A 16,154-nucleotide genomic window follows, 5' to 3' on the forward strand; every position below is an offset into this window, starting at 1 on the left:
GGTAGAACCTAGTAAAAAAGAATATTCTACTGTTTGGGAATTTTAACTCATTTTAAATGTTATTCTCTTTTTTTGTTTCCCTTATTTACTCTTTCTTTTTGACCACTTTTCCTTTTTTTCTTGATATTTTCAGTCCTATTATATTTTTCCTTTGAGTTTTTGCATACTTTCTCTCCTCTCTTTCCTTTACCACATGTGCGGTGCTATCTCAAGGTTTTTTCATTTTCCTCATGTTGAGGTTTTTGAGTTTTTCCTTGCCCTCATGTTGGTTCCAGATCAGGGGATCCTGTCATAATAGTTTGAAATAATAGTCTGTGCAGCCCTTTGAGACTCTTTGTGATTAAGGGCTATACAAATAAAAATGACTTGACTTGAACTTTGTTTTTCTTTCGTCGAAAAAAGGCTAAAAATAATAACTGGGGGCGCAACATTTTTTCCCATTTGCCTATTTGAAATTCATTTTTCTCCTTTTTGTCTTATTTTTTGAATTTTTTACTTTGTACTGCATTTTCCTTTTTGTGTTTTAGTTGTTCTTTGATTTTTTTTTCCAAGCTTTTTTCTTAATTCTTGTTTTTTTTCTTATTTCGATCTCTATTTTCCCTTTTCAAATTCTTTGCTAGTTTTCCCCTCGCTTTTTACTTATGTTTCTTGCTCTTCTTATTTATTTCCGTCTTTTTTCTTTCTCTTTTCACTGCTTTTTACTCCTTTGAATGGAAAAAGTGACAACAAAATAGAAATGACGTTGACATTCGTAACCATGATTCACCCTGCTGTTTTGACGGGCGGACACTGTGACGTCATCGCACCCGTGACCGAGTAGTTCGCTTTACACCAATAGACGATCTTTGGGGCTAGCTGGCTAGCTGTAGCCAACAGACGCCATTAGTTGCATTGGCGTCACTCTGACTTTCGCAACAACAAGTCCCACTTGGAACGAGTTCGCAGTCGACAACCAGCATTTTTCATTTGTCTCCGTTCACTGCTTTACTCGAAACTGGGGGTGACTTGCCAAGCGCTAGCATTTGCGACAGTAAGGAAAAAGAAGCTAGCTAGCTCGCTGTGACGTATTTGCTAAGTGTTAGCATTAGCTACAGTAAAGGGAAAAGAAAGGGAGTAACGAGCTTGTTTTAGCGGCCGCTATGGCTGCAGCTGGCGGCGGCAAAGGCTTCTCGTTCAAGGTGGTCCTTTTGGGCGAAGGCTGCGTGGGCAAAACGTCTATGGTGCTCCGATACTGCGAGAACAAATTCAACGACAAGCACATCACGACTCTTCAGGTGAGAATCCAGGGGGCGGGTTTTCCTTCGGTGGACTCAGGTGTAGAAAACAAGTACCCCCGCTTGTTAAGCAACATGGAAAAGGCTGTCACTCGGCCAGTGGGGTAAGTGTGTTTTTACCCTCATGTTGTCCCGGTCGAGCGGGGATCCGGAACCGAGAAAGACACACCTTGTTTTAATATGAGATTCAACAAAAGACACCACTTAAAATGTGACTCCCTCCCGCAGTTACTTAAGTGTGTTTAGGCTCATTTTTCCCTTAAAATGGTTTTAAAAAAGGGTATTTCGTTAAAATGTCACAAAATACAGTGGAACCTCGGTTCTCGACCATAATCCGTTCCAGAACCCTGTTCGAAAACCGATTTGTTCGATCACCAAAATCTTTTTTCCCATTAAAAATAATGTAAATCGTTGTAATCCGTTCCAACACCCAGAATGTTTTACCTTTAATGTTTAACGTAAACATAAAGCTAATCGTACGTTCGCGCTATGGTACACTTCCGTACGAAAGATGACGCTAACATGAACGTGTAAAAATAAAAAAATCAGGTCGTTTACAAGTCATTTAGCACCCGGGTCTCCTCAAGAAGTGGTGAGCGGTTCATTGGAAAGGGGGCTCCGTTCCAACACCCTGAATGTTTACCTTGAATGTTTAACGTAAACATGAAGCTAACCCGGGCTAATCGTAAATTCGCGTTATCATAATCTTCCGTACGAAAGATTACGCTAACATGAACGTGTAAAAATGAAAAAAAAAGGGCTAAAACACTTTGTACACCTATATTAAAAGCGAAAGCAAAAGAAAGCACGTCCGCACGCGATTACAGTCGGTCAGGAAAAGAGCCATCTACACGCGTACGCCGCTCAGCATGGCACCCTAGCGTACGCACTCACGCATTACCGGCGTTCGAACTCCGATTTTTTGACCGAACAGCGAAGCAAGAATTTCTCGAAATTTTTGGTCGGACTCCGATTTGTTCGAACTGAGAGGCGTTCGAAAACCGAGGTTCCACTGTACTGTAAACGAGGATACCTTCAGTGCAGGCGACGCTGGGCGAGAGGTAGTGTGCGTGTCCTGTCCTGTCCTATAGCTCCACCCAATCCTACCACTCACCCAATCGAATTGCTCTGTTAGAGCTTCTGGGTAAAATGTTGGTATTGGTTTAAAGTTTGTTGTTTTGCTTTTCATATTTAAGTGTATGAACAATGAACATAGAATGCTTTATGTGCTTCTGTATAGAATAAAATAGAATATACCTTTATTGTCATTGATACAAACTGGGTTAACATATTGTGACAACGAAATTGGGCATGACACTCCAGTTTCACACATTTACAGTGAGGTAAAAAAAAACAAGAAGATAAAGGAACAGAGAACATAAGGTTATAGTTATAATTGACACAATATTTACACAAGAAATGTCAGTATGTAGGATGTTACATACAGTTTGGTATCGTAAGGGTTAGTGCAATATGCATTTGGTGCAAAAATAGTCATCATAGTGCAAAAAAAAAAGGTTACAGGATTATTGGGCGTTTTACAGCTAAAACTGGGTCTGTTTGTGTGACAAATCAACTGTAGTTTTTAGTTTGAACAATTTTATGGACACTTTTAACAGCAAATAAACAATGTGAGTTTTGAGCAATTTTTCTCGACACTTATAACAGCAATTAAACATATTCACAATTTCATTATATCATATTCTAACAATATGAGGTTTGAACAATTTTTATCGACACTTTTAACAGCGGGCAGCACGGCGGCGCAGTGGTTAGCGCGTGTGCGGCACAGTTCTAAGGTCTCGGGAACCTCCTGTGTGGGTTCAAATCCAGCTACCGGACTTCCTGTGCGGAGTTTGTATGTTCTCCCCGTGCTTGCGTGGGTTTCCTCCGGGCACTCCGGTTTCCTCCCACATTCCAAAAACATGCATTTCAGGCGAATTGGCCGGTCAGAATTGTCCCTAGGTGTGAATGAGCGAGCGAGTAGTCTGTCCCTGCGTGCCCTGCGATTGGCTGGCAACCAATTCAGGGTTTCCCCTGCCCACTGCCCGGAGATGGCTGGGATGGGCTCCAGCACCCCCGCGACCCTACTGAGAATAAGCGGTGCAGCTAATGAGATGAGATGAGATGAGACTTATCACAGCAGTTAACCAATGTGTAAAGGGCAATACTATTGTGCAGGGGCACAGCTCCGTCTTCTCAAGTGGGATTTCTCCCCACCCTCCCAAGCAGCATCCTCCAGTCCTCTGCCCGGGATGCTCAGATGGGTCCTCTCCCTTCTTGCTTCTACTTTCCACAACCACCCGAATAGCCAGGCCGTTGCTGCCGGGACCCCCACAGTGGAGCTCCGGTTCCCTTCTCCGGGTGGGTGCAGACAACTCTTCTTTATGGCTGCGTCCTAGGCTTGCCGCTTGCAGATTGTATGGTATCTGCAGCCATGGGGGGATCTGCCTGCACCTCCTTACCAGCAGGTTTCTGGAGGTCCAGATGGCGTCTTTGATGGCGGCGAGAGTGAGCCAGTCCTTGGCAAAGTCTGTAGACAAAATGTGTCATATCTATACTGGACTGGAATTCTCTTTCTACCACTATTGCCTCGGGCTAGCATTTGTTGTGGCAATTGATTCCATGAGTAGCTGTGCTCAATATTGTTTTGCGGGTTCCATGCTATACACGGCTCTTTTCATGAGTTCATGTGGCTTGGTGATGACATAGAGCATGTGTAATTGTTTTGTGTATTGTTACATTCAACATTGGGGTTTTAACAAACTTTATTGACACAAACACACTACATCACACTCCAACAACGTGGCCCGATTTAGGGATTACAAACATTGCTTATTCAAACATCATTACTAATGTTTCAATAAAATAAATAAATGTGGCAGGATAACAAGCTTACCATTACAAATGAGCAAGTAAGAGGGGGGGAGACAAAATCACAGGCAGAGAAAAACTTGATCCGGAAATGGGACCCGCTGGAAAATAAAAACAACCAATGTGTACAAGGACAGATTTTTCTTGGCTTGAACAACCCTCACTGACACCTCCAACAGCAACCAAACACAGCCACTCAACATAGACTGTAGCATGTGCAATGCAAAGACAATAGTGACCGTTACAGGGTTTGCTCCACCATATACTGGACACAATTTGAACTGCAGTTTACAGTCAGGGTGTCACACCAACAGACCCTGTTGTGCCTGTAAATTGCTAAATAATCCTTAATATGGACACTCATTAAACAATCTTTGTTCATTGTTGGGGTACTTTATGAGGAAAGGCCACCGAACGAACCCAGAAGCTCCAGTAAAGAATGTAAAGCAATTTAATCGGGTAAGCAGTAGGAATGGGCCGAGCTATGCACAGGGTGCGCGCACTCTTTATCCTTTTCCTTACGTTGTCTGCACTGAAGGTAAATACGTAGGTATCCTCACTTGCAGTATTTGGTGACATTTTTACAAAATAACTTTGCTTGCACATTGTTTCAAACTATTATTTAGGACAAAAATGAGCCTCAACACGTTTAAGTAACTGTGGGAGGGAGACCCATTTTCAGTCGGATATTGATATTGATAAGGGACACAGGCCCTGGCTTCATTATTAATTCATACTTCTTATTAAACCATTTAATGTCACAGTGAGATAAAATGCTCTGAAAAATTGGCTGTTGTCTGGAGAGAAGGTTTAGCAGTTTTGCTGAAATGTGTCTTGAAATATATGCTGTGGCTCTCTCCAAAAAACACAGATATATTTAGGCTTTTATGTGTCTTGGGGTTAAAAAGGTTCCCGATTCGTTATTGCCCGTTCACGGCTACAACTCTTAATTCTGTATTTTTTTAAAATCGATTTCAAAGCAGTATGATAATTGCAGCAGGCGTGTTTTTTATTCTTAGCTCCCTCGTGAGTTTGTTTAGTGTGGTAAGTTGGTTCTGATGTAAAGCTACATTTGTTCAAGTGTTAAAATTTGTGAATTCAATGTTAAATATGAAAATCATTTTTCCCCATTGGTTGTGAATACACGTGTCGTGCTGAAGAAATATCCCTTTCAGCCGTGTGATTATAATTTGCAGGGTAGGCTACTCATGTAGGCTGAACGATAAAGCATAGTACTGGAAATATATTCGGCATTAACATGTTTTTACCGATCCGGTCCACCTGATAACATCGTCTGGCTGCAGCCCCTGAGCCATACTAAATTCAGCACGTCATCAACTAGCTATTAAATATTCAGAACACAAATGCAATCTATTGTGTTAGACAGAAAGTGGAACAATTGAATGCGCATGTTATGTCATGCGCTGCTCTTATTTATGGTTGTTATAAAACTAGTTGAGGCATGTACACACCCGTTGCTGAGATTCCACTTGATGTGGCAACCCAGCAGTGTAGCCGTTTAAAGGGACAGCGTGTATCGTTTAGCACCCACGAATCACAACCTGACTGCGCCTATCCCTTTCTCGGACGTTTTCTTTTTTTGGGGTAGGGTTTTTCTCCCCCACACCAAACAGAGTAGGAGAAGCCTCCTGATCTGACTCAGATACGGCATCTTCATCATCCGGTCACCGTTGTTTTTCTGTGTCTTTGCGCTCTTAAGAGATGAGGCGGACATGTGACAATACCACTAAATCTTAAACAGGGTTGGGTAAGGTTACTTTAACTGGATTACTTTCAATTACTTTTGGATTACTCCAATACTATAATATGAATATAATATGAATAAAATGACGACTCACAACACGGGGTAAGCTTTCTCTCCTGGCTTTGATCTCTTGGATCTCCGGAAAAACTAACATCAAATGCGACAGAAACAAAATGAAAATAAATCCAGCTTGCCAACATCATTTTTGCCGTTCTATGTGTTCCGTTACTCCCCAAGCCTGCAGAAAATGGAGTCCTTTTATCCATATTTAGTTTCTGTTGTCTTTTCTTAGCATATTTGGTATTGGAGTCATCCAAAAGTCATTGAAAGTAATCCAGTTAAAGTAACCCTACCCAACCCTGATCCTAAATCACCAAGGAAATACCAATTTCTTCCAGAAATTTGAGTGTCATATCAGACAACACACATTGCATCACTTGTGGCTTTCATACTATTGTTGAAAAACATCCCAAGACACACCACAGGAAGTGGTGCCCGACGAGTCACCATCTTGGCGGTTAAGGGATCTGTTGAGAAATTTGCATTTATATCGCACAGCATTAGCCTCACCAAGAGGGTACTGACGTGATTGTCCGCCATCTTGCTACTATGGGTACCCCAAATCCCCAAACCTTGTAAAAAAAGGCGATTTGAAAAAGAGAAAGTACAATAATACAGTTTGGTCACTGGCTCTATAGTTTTTTTCCTCCTCGTAGCACTTGTTTTCGGTTGCACCACATAATACAGTGACATCTAGTGGTCGAACTTTCTTATTCAAGAACTCGGGATTGGAATAATGGGAAATTGACATAGAAACAGATTGCTATTCAAATATATTTATTTTTGAAATATCACAGTATTTTATCTTACAGAGGGAACTATAGGTCTCTCCGGAGTATTAGTCGCCCCAGCTCAAAAATGCATAATTAAGAAGGAAAACAAACCTGTATAAATTGCACTTGGGATATCGGTGCCGTTTTTGGGGGTAAAATGATGGATGAAATCCCATCCCAAAAACATTCATGCGATCTCTATATAAAATAGAGAACAGGTTATGCACACATGAAACAATCGTGCATATCTTGGACACGCCCGTCAGTAACGACGTAACAAATTGAGAATAAGTCGAAAGGAAAATAGCGTAACCACAGAAAAAAGAATAAAATAATTTTAAAAAGAAAAAAAGGGAGAAAAATAGAAAAAGAAAAAAGGGGGGATAAAAAATATGAAGAGAAACCTGTAGCAGCAAGATGCGCAAAAATCACGCTAAGCTCTCTCCAGGCGAGACTCGGGTTATGTCAAATCGACATTTCTCTACCTACGAGTTTATAACAAAAATGCATATTTATATAGTTTTTTAATAGTTCAAGTGTTTTAATCACTAGGAGGCGCAAAATGACAGCCGCTTTTTTAATCTCAATTTTTTTTAGTTTTTTTCTTGGTAAAATGAAAACACATTCTCCTGTAAGAGATATCCAGTTTTTGGGTCAGTTAATAATATCCACATTTTTTAGTATTTTAAAGAAAAACAACCAAATTAGGGGATATTTATTTTGAAAAATACAAATTGTTTTATTTTGATTATTCTTAATTGATTTAAAAAGGGCGCTCTCAAATGTGTTTTTTTCATACATTTTCCTAGAGGAGAATGAGCTACTTTTGGCTCTATTCTTTTATATTTTTCCCCCACATTTGAGTGGCTTAAGTGTGAAGTACATTGTAAAGCGCTTTGGGAGGTCTTCATTGACTTGAAAAGCGCTATAGAAATGCAGACCATTTCCACTGTCCTTTTTAAAAAATAATTTTGAAATCATTCGGACGCGTGCTTTTTAAATTCTGTGTTTTTGACGATGGATGCGTTTGTGTGCAGGCGTCCTTCCTTACCAAGAAGCTCAACATCGCAGGAAAGCGGGTCAACCTGGCCATATGGGTAAGATTGCATTGACAGGAGGGGGCAATCGCAGGACCCTTGTATACAAATTAGAGGGAAGGGTTGGGGCTTCAAATGGCCATCATTAAATCGAGCCGTTAGGTATTGGTTTAGTTTTTCCTACGTGGATGATCTGCACAGCATGTACTTACTTTTAATCAGGTCATTATTTAGAGGACTGTTTTTTACTACTACTTGAGTCATTTTTGCCGAAGTAACAATATTTTTTCTTGCGTAACTCACTTAAGCGCTGCACTTTGGCGCCAAAGTTCTATGATTTAGATAAATATCATAAAGCACGTGCTTTTGAAACTTACCGATCACGAAATCCAAAGAAATTTTCATCCTTGGTCTCGGGGTGTCAAATGCGCGGCTTCCTCTTTCCACCTCCTCGTGGCTCATGTCAGACGTCCGTTTTCGCTTCTCGCCAATAGCTTACAAGCTTTACACACTTTCTGTTTTTGTCATCTGCAGAATACGATTTTCTTTTCGGCGCCATTTCGTTCGGTTTCATTTTGCCTCACTTTGTCACTTGATGCGAGGGACTCTGCCCCAAGTAAACCTCAAGCTGTGTAATTCAGCCGAAACTCACACTTCCACGCTGAAGTCAAGCTCCGGGTTTACTCAAATTAACTTAATGGGCCGGGTTCGTGCTTATATACCTACAGGCCGGGTCAAGCTAAGCCGGATTTTTTTAGGCCCGATCTTTTCTCTAATATGTATATATGACTAGGTTCACACTGCAGGGATCCTGTTTTTGTGCACAGACGCCACGACAAGTATCCCATCTGTTAACCCCTAAAGGGGTTATAAAAGACCCTTTTTTTTTCAATTAGGCACAGAACATGTACTGTTCCTTCCCACAATCGTGCAGATATGCTTCACGTGCCACGGATCCCGAGAAATTAATTTTCAAAGGAGATCGTTTCACCTCGTATCCCCTAGTGCTGTGATGTCACCGAATGCTAACAAGAACCAAAACAATGGCGCTAGATAGAGAAGGCGATTGTAGTGTTCAGCGAATGCGTAGCGCTTATTTCAGCTTGGAGTTATTGGAACTTAGCCTAACTTCTGACTCTTTTGTCTGAGTTGATCATCAAAGGGGGGTAAGTTTAACTGCTGTCGTGTACATCGTGTATTCCTTTTTTTGACTTTGTTTCATCGTAGGTATTCGATGGTGACTTTTCCTCTCGTTTTTTTTTTGCCGCTTGTCTCGCAACTAATATAATATTGTCAGGATAGCTCCCCGATAGCTTGGGGGCTCCTGCAGGCTTCTGGTTTCGTTCGGTCTAGGTTAGCCCCGTTAACGGTCGGCGAGCTGGATTGCCTGCTGTGCTCATTGTTTATTCTCCCAAAGAGAGGCATCGAAGGAAAAAAAAGACAAAAATGAAGAAGAAAATGAATGATCGCTGTTTCGATTCCCGGCTCCTCCGTGTTATACGTCGAAGTGTCCTTGGGCAAGACACTGAATCCCTAATGCCTCCAATAAGCAGGTCTGGTTAGGGTTAGAATGCAGACCATTTACCATTATTTTTTTTATTTTTCTCTTTAAATAATGTATATTTATTTTTTCCTCAAGTTTTACCAGGATCAGGTAGTAACCCGAACCCTGGTAGTTAACAATATTTCTATTCAAATCTCACCAGGTGGGACACTATTCAAGAGGGGAAAGCTAGCTTCGGGATTTGATTATATTTGGGGAGACACCGCTCTGATGTTTACATCCATGAGTGCTTCCTTAACCATGAGTGTATTGTGTGTTGTGACGTCACGTGTCCTCTCGCGTGCATGCGGGCGAATTGCTACGTTTACACAGGAAATGAAGACGCACAGAAGTCGCATCTGGTAACGTGAAGCATCTCGCACAGTCATCCGATTTCACCAAGAAATGAGAATTTAGCATTAAGCTCTGCAGTGTGAATGTAGATTAAATGTAGATAGTTAGAAAGATAGATACTTTATTCATCCCCGTAGGGAAATTCACACTTCCAGCAGTCTACTCTGTTGTTTATTAACAGATTAACATGATGCCCTAGGGGTGCTTGTAGCGGAGTGGATGACGTCACGCGCCAGTCCAAAAGTTCGACATCCCTGCGGCAGATGGAAATCTTTTCTTTGTGTCCAGGGATACACCACCTCACGTTAGCAAGTCCGCCTCTTCTCCGATTCCCCCCGGCTTTCGTGTCTCTGTTTAGCGGCGTTGAAGCCGGATTGCTCCGGGTAGCTCCGGGTGGCTACACGTTAGCGTCCGGAATGCTAAACGTGAGCCACGTTTCCGCAAAACACAGCAACTGCGCTCCCTGTGCGCTTCGATGTTTTCCACCAGCACTTGTTGGTCTTATTTGGTAGTGAGTTCACATTTACCATGATTACGGATAGTACCGAAGACTTAAAACGCCGCTAGCCGCTTCGCTAGCTCTGGCTCTTCTTCCACGATAGGCCCCTTCATCACGCCGGCACGAGAATTCTTCAGGGCAAGGAGTTGATTCCTTGAATAAACGCAATTTTGTGCGCTAAAACCCATGTCCATAGGATAGAAAGTAATCCATAGTGTAGTTGTCAAAACGGGAAGAAAAACAAAGAAGATAGAAGCAGACAATAAAACAAAAAAAATCACAAAAAGTGAGAGATAACGGGAGCTGCTGGAAAGGCAGCCGCTCGATGGCGGCGCCGCTTTGATGATTATACGAGCAGGACGCGGCGGATCACGTGACCGTCGTATACGTGTGTTTCGGGCAGGACACGGCGGGTCAAGAGCGTTTCCACGCGCTGGGTCCCATTTACTACAGAGACTCCAACGGAGCCGTCCTGGTCTACGACATCACCGACGAAGACTCCTTCCAGAAGGTAACCAGCTACATGCTCATGGAGGCCTTTTTCTTGGGTCTGAGTTTTCTTTTGCTCCGCAGGTGAAAAGTTGGGTGAAAGAACTGCGGAAGATGCTGGGCAACGACATTTGTTTATGTATAGTAGGTAAATGCCGGTCATCCCTTTCAGACATATCAGTTCAATATTTCCTTCTTTTTTTAAGATTTGTGCTTGATGCAATATGATTGTCTTTAACTAGCTAAACAATTCTTGTTGGTGACGATTTGTTGAGGAAAAAACCCCGTCTGTTAGTCTATCTAAAAGTATATTTCACTTACTCACTGGAAATGAGTGAATGACATTTTGTAATAACTTAAACCAGACCTGACTAGAAGGCGCATGTTCCTTCATTGTCACACAGTCGCAAGGAAAATGCACACTAACGAGTGTCCATGGATCTAATATCATATAAGTTTTCTTTCCAACTCGTCGATTTAGGAGTAGTAATGTTTATTGAAAGTATTGTTAGATACCGTATTTTCCGCACTATAAGGCGCACCTAAAAGCCTTTATTTTTTTCAAAAGCTGACCATGCGCCTTATAATCCAGTGCGTCTTCCAACTAACTTGCAGCCGCCGACTCGATTTTCCCCCGCATGCCAAGTAGTACGCGGTGTATGCTGGGATTTATTTACCGGTGTTTCATTGGCTAACCAATGTGTCAATCATCATTTGAATCGATCACTATTGGCTAAAGCTATTCAGAGGTCAAGGGACGGATTCTTTTTATCATTTACAGGCTGGCATTGGCTTAAACGGCAAAGCAAAGCCTGCAATTGGCCGAAAAAGATGAATGTGTACAGCACGTGGTTGACGGCATACAGAAAGCATTTTTTACTATACTGTATTTGTAAATATTTTATTCTCCTGGATTTACTACACTCACGGACATAAGAGGACATTGGCTGCACATTATTATGTACACAACGACTTCGGTGAGCTACCCCGGCTATACATTATCCCTGTATCTTGTTTTAGACTGAACTCGATGTTTCTGTGATAAGCGGTGCAGATAATGGATGGAATGGAGTGTCTATTTTTAAATTAAACTCAATTCCAAGTGTTTATTGTCATATGCACAGTAAAGTTGCGAGCGAAAAAGAAAATAGAAACTAAGGAATGGTTGGCATTTCTTGAATCCCAAGACATTAACCTTCCGAATGATGGAAGGATGCATTTGAGTGACATCGTACGGACACCGCATCCCGCACGTGTTCACGACACGTATTTGCGTCTTTGCAAGCTTTGGGAATGTTAAGGGGGTAAGAAGTTGGACTCAACTACCTGACTGTTTTGTCTACGTTCCCATTGTAGCGCCTTATAATCCGGTGCGTCTTATGTATGTCAAAAATAGGACCAAAAACGATTTTTTCGGGGTGCGCCCTATAACCCGCTGCGCCTTATAGTGCGGATAATACGGTACATTTATCAAAACATGACACAAAACTAATGCTGAAAGTGAGCATGGCCAAATTTGGTCACCTTACGCTCCCTCCCCTAAGAAAATTTGAAAAATCTATCTCTGCCAACCTTTGCTTAAAAGTTTGCACCGAATTTGCACTAACAACCCGGTCAGGCCAAATTTTTGGTATCCTGAAAGAAATAAAGTTTCCATGCAAGTTGCTGGTAGGTCTAGGCACCTGTAACTTATATCTGTGGCCACGTAAACCATCAACACGAAAGAACTCAATAAATTGATCAAAGGGAACATTGATCATTCCATCTAGTACTTTGAACACAAAAATTAAATCAAATCGAATTCTGCGGAGCTCCAAAAAGTCCAAGTTAAGCCTTTGTAGTCTTTCCGGATATGATCGCCGAACATGTGTTCTACGAAATAAACTCGGGGCCATTGCTTTCTAAAGCTTTCAAACGATTCATAAAGAGAGTGACGCAGCTTGCCTGCAAACGTTTTGCTGAGACCGAATGACTTCCTGGTTTGTCTTCCTGTTTCTAATGTGAAGCGGTAAAAAAATGGCGATGCTGCCACTTAGTGGTCAAAACGAAAAGACATTGTTAAGAAATCGTAGGGGCAAAAAGAAAACAGAAAAACAGGCACACCCCTGATAGATTTATAGCCATGGGGGCATCTTTCTGTTTCAATAGCATACGTATTAGGGGTCGACAAATTATCAATCCCTTGTGGATTTGACGGATCCCGTTATCGGCATTTTTTTTTGTTCCACTAGCCGATTATTAAGTCTATTTCTCTTTGTTCATTGTTCCCTACTCGCAAACCTGCTCTCATGGAATAAAGTCCAAAAACTCCTCCCCCCTGCTACCAACCCCATGTCTTCTGATTGGATAAGAGACCGGGGTCGGAGACACTGAGGCAGGAGCTCACTTGTCTCGACGTGCCTGTGATAGGAAAGGGAGTGTAAACTCGTTTTAGAGAGGTGCGTTCCATTTCGAGTACTAACCACAGGGTTGGGTAGGGTTACTTTAACTGGATTACTTTCAATGACTTTTGGATGACTCCAATAGCAAATATGCTCATAAAAGACAAAAGAAACTAAATAGGAATAAAACGATGACTCGCAACACGTGGTAAGCTTTCTCTCTTGGCTTTGATCTCTTTGATCTCCGGGAAAACGAACATCAAATGCGACAGAAACAAAATGAAAATCAATCCAAACATCATTTTTGCCGTTCCTTGTATTCCGTTACTCCCCGAGCCTGCACAAATTGGAGTCATTTGATTCCTATTTAGTTTCTTTTGTCTTTTATCAACATATTTGGTATTGGAGTCATCCAAAAGTCATTGAAAGTAATCCAGTTAAAGTAACACTACCCGACCCTGACTAACCAGGCCCAACCCAGCTTAGCTTCCGGAGATCTCGGGGTGGTATGGCCGTAGAAGATGTTGAGTGACCGTACTCCTTGGCTAGTTCACTCTCACAAACACCATTATTGCCTAATATTAACCGATTTATTTTTTTCCCAGGAAATACCTGACCAATTCATTTCCAGAACTCTTTACTAAAGTCTCAAAAAGAAAATGCAACGCGGTTAAAAACAAACTTGCTATGTTGTATCAACAAGTGAGCAAAAACGAGCGTCTTATGATGTGAAGTGCAAACGAAGACGAGTTAATGCTAGTGGTGAGATTTCTCTCTGATTTGATTTCTCTGACCGGGATTTTTCTCTCCGTACAGCGAGCAGGATTTTTCAAACTATTCTATCGCAATTCTCGCTTGTAGAGGTGATCGTATAACGAGGTATTACTGCGCTGACATTGAAGGTCGGGTCGGAATTCCGTTTTCAATGTTAAAAAAAGGACGAAACGATGTCAGACGTGCGTCGAATACTATTCCGTAATTCAATTATTCACAGTGACTGGCAGCGAGGTTGGGTATCTCGCATGTGTGAAGCAAAGGTTGCCTTGACAACGAGTCTTCGGGAGGCTGCTCGGAGCGGTTTGTCTCAATGAAACTAGCCAAAAGGTATAATCAAGACATTTGTGGGTAGCCACCCTGCAGAATATCTAAAAATCCATTTACCTTATCTAATTTTCTGAAACGTATGAGGTGCTCCAAAAATTCTCGACGCGTTTGAAAAGAACAAAGCGATCTTTTTAACAAATTGTTTGTCGAAATGGTTTATTGACTGGACCGACGCGCTTGTGGTGCAGGTAACAAAATCGATTTGGACAAAGACAGAAACGTCTCCACGGAGGACGCGGAAAGGTGAGCCGCTTAAAAAGACGAGCGCCTGGGGTCCGCGCATGAGTTTGTTGAAGGCCTCCTTTGATTCTCTTTGCCTCAGTTACGCGGCTTCGGTGGGGGCCAAACACTACCAGACGTCCGCCAAACTCAACAGCGGCATACAAGAACTCTTCTTGGACTTGTGTAAACGTAAGCGCCTCTATCTCTTTCCTTCTCTCTCCCTTTTTCTCATTGTCTCTCCATTTTGCTCACCATTTCTTCCTTTTTCCTATATTCTTTCTCTTACTGTCTCCCTCGCTTTCCTTTTATCTCTCTATTGTACTAGTCCACCCTCCTGTGAGATTTCATTTCCTAGCATGTAACCCTCAGTTCAAGAGACTTGGACACCTCTGCTGTAAACTCGGCTCGTTAGCAGCAGTAGAGCAGTAAATAACACAAAAATGAGGTTTGTAATCAGGTGCTTTGAACAACTGACGTTAGCATATCGTATACGTTTGTCAGGCAGTTTGGCAAAACGCCCAAGAGCTCTTTTAGAGCTAAATATATAAGATATAAAAGTATCTTGATTTGAACATGAATTGAACTGAGGCAAGTCAGACTCCATTTGGCCCACTTTTGGTCGTGATATTGAAACGTTGTCGTGTCACCGAGCTACGGTAAGCGCTATATGTGAAGTGTCTCGAGCGGCAGTGGCTCAGGAGGTAGAGTGCTTGTCTTGGGATCAAGAGATTGCAGTTCGAATCCCAGCTCCTCAGTGTTATATGTCGAAGTGTCCTTGGGTAAGACACTGAACCCCTAATACCCCCAATAAGCAGGTTAGCGCCTTACATGGCTGCACGGCCGCTATTGGGAAATGTGAAGCACACTGTAAAGCGCTTTGGGAAGTCTTGACTTGAAAAGCGCTATAGAAATGCAGATCATTTCATTTCATTCTTTTAATTGGCTGTATCCAGACTAAAATTTCTTGGACAGGGTCTGTGTCCCTGTCCCGCGAAAGACCGTAACGTCTTTTGTGTTTTGTTTAGGAATGATGGAGGCGGCGCAGGCCGACGAGCGCTCCAAAGGAAATGGCGGCGGCCCTTCGGCGTCCGGCCGGAGAGGGGTTCAGATCGTCGACGACGAGCCTCAGGTGGCGCCCGCCGCGGGCGGGTGCTGCTCCTCCGGATAACGCGGCGACCGCTCCCGCGGGAAGTAGACGGGTCAGGCGAGCGAGTGTTTTCCCGTCAGATCGTTAGTTGAGACGAGGGTGGATACGTGAATTCCTTTCTGACGTTAAAGGCTTGTCTTATGTCGGGTCGGGATGAAGCACAAAATGGTGAGCGGCCATTAACCAGCCTCATTCCTAATGAATAACGGGTGTGTGTGCAAGCAGTCCACTTGTGCATGTTTGATTGTGCAATGAGTTACAAATGTTCATTAATAAATGCTTATTGAAATAAGTCGTGTGGATTTTTGTTACCGTAAGGCAGGCCTCCAAATTTTCACCATTTAGTTTTTTGCAAAGCAACGGAAACCTAATATCCCCCTAACGGAAGCAAAAGAAGGGGTTCAACGACTGAGCCCTGCGGAGCGCTAAAAGTAACACTAACGGGTCATCTCACCGTAGCTATCTGAGAGGTAGGGTCTGATCCGTGAGTGGACGGTTCGTGAGAGACCGATCGGTTATCCATCCGGGAAGGTATAAAGGCAGCAGTGACGAAGAACCAGAGTCCAATGCCAGGTGAAGATCGTTGGTTACCTTAACCGGGGCAGTCTCAGTAGAGTGATTAGCCCTGAAAC

General features: G+C 42.5%; 1 protein-coding gene across 1 annotated transcript; it reads left to right on the plus strand.

Annotated features, from left to right (window-relative positions):
- Nucleotides 1-818: 818 nt before the first annotated feature.
- rab21 (RAB21, member RAS oncogene family) lies at nucleotides 819-15,814 on the plus strand. Its single transcript, XM_088348294.1, has 7 exons — nucleotides 819-1,274; nucleotides 7,784-7,843; nucleotides 10,583-10,690; nucleotides 10,753-10,816; nucleotides 14,342-14,396; nucleotides 14,476-14,564; nucleotides 15,401-15,814. The coding sequence occupies exons 1-7, from the start codon at nucleotides 1,140-1,142 to the stop codon at nucleotides 15,541-15,543; spliced, it is 654 nt and encodes a 217-aa protein (XP_088204420.1). The 5' UTR covers nucleotides 819-1,139; the 3' UTR covers nucleotides 15,544-15,814.
- Nucleotides 15,815-16,154: the final 340 nt, after the last annotated feature.

This window comes from Urocampus carinirostris, chromosome 11 (assembly GCF_059441175.1).
Source record: "Urocampus carinirostris isolate Australia breed hairy pipefish chromosome 11, RoL_Ucar_1.0, whole genome shotgun sequence".
In the NCBI taxonomy this organism is placed as follows: Eukaryota; Metazoa; Chordata; class Actinopteri; order Syngnathiformes; family Syngnathidae; genus Urocampus; species Urocampus carinirostris.

Excerpts from the sequence above, each read along its gene's own strand:
- rab21 (XM_088348294.1), top strand. The coding sequence starts at position 1,140 with ATGGCTGCAGCTGGCGGCGGCAAAGGCTTCTCGTTCAAGGTGGTCCTT. Across the intron at positions 10,691-10,752 it reads ACGAAGACTCCTTCCAGAAG|GTGAAAAGTTGGGTGAAAGA; the intron begins GTAACCAGCTAC and ends TTTGCTCCGCAG. Across the intron at positions 14,397-14,475 it reads TCCACGGAGGACGCGGAAAG|TTACGCGGCTTCGGTGGGGG; the intron begins GTGAGCCGCTTA and ends TCTTTGCCTCAG.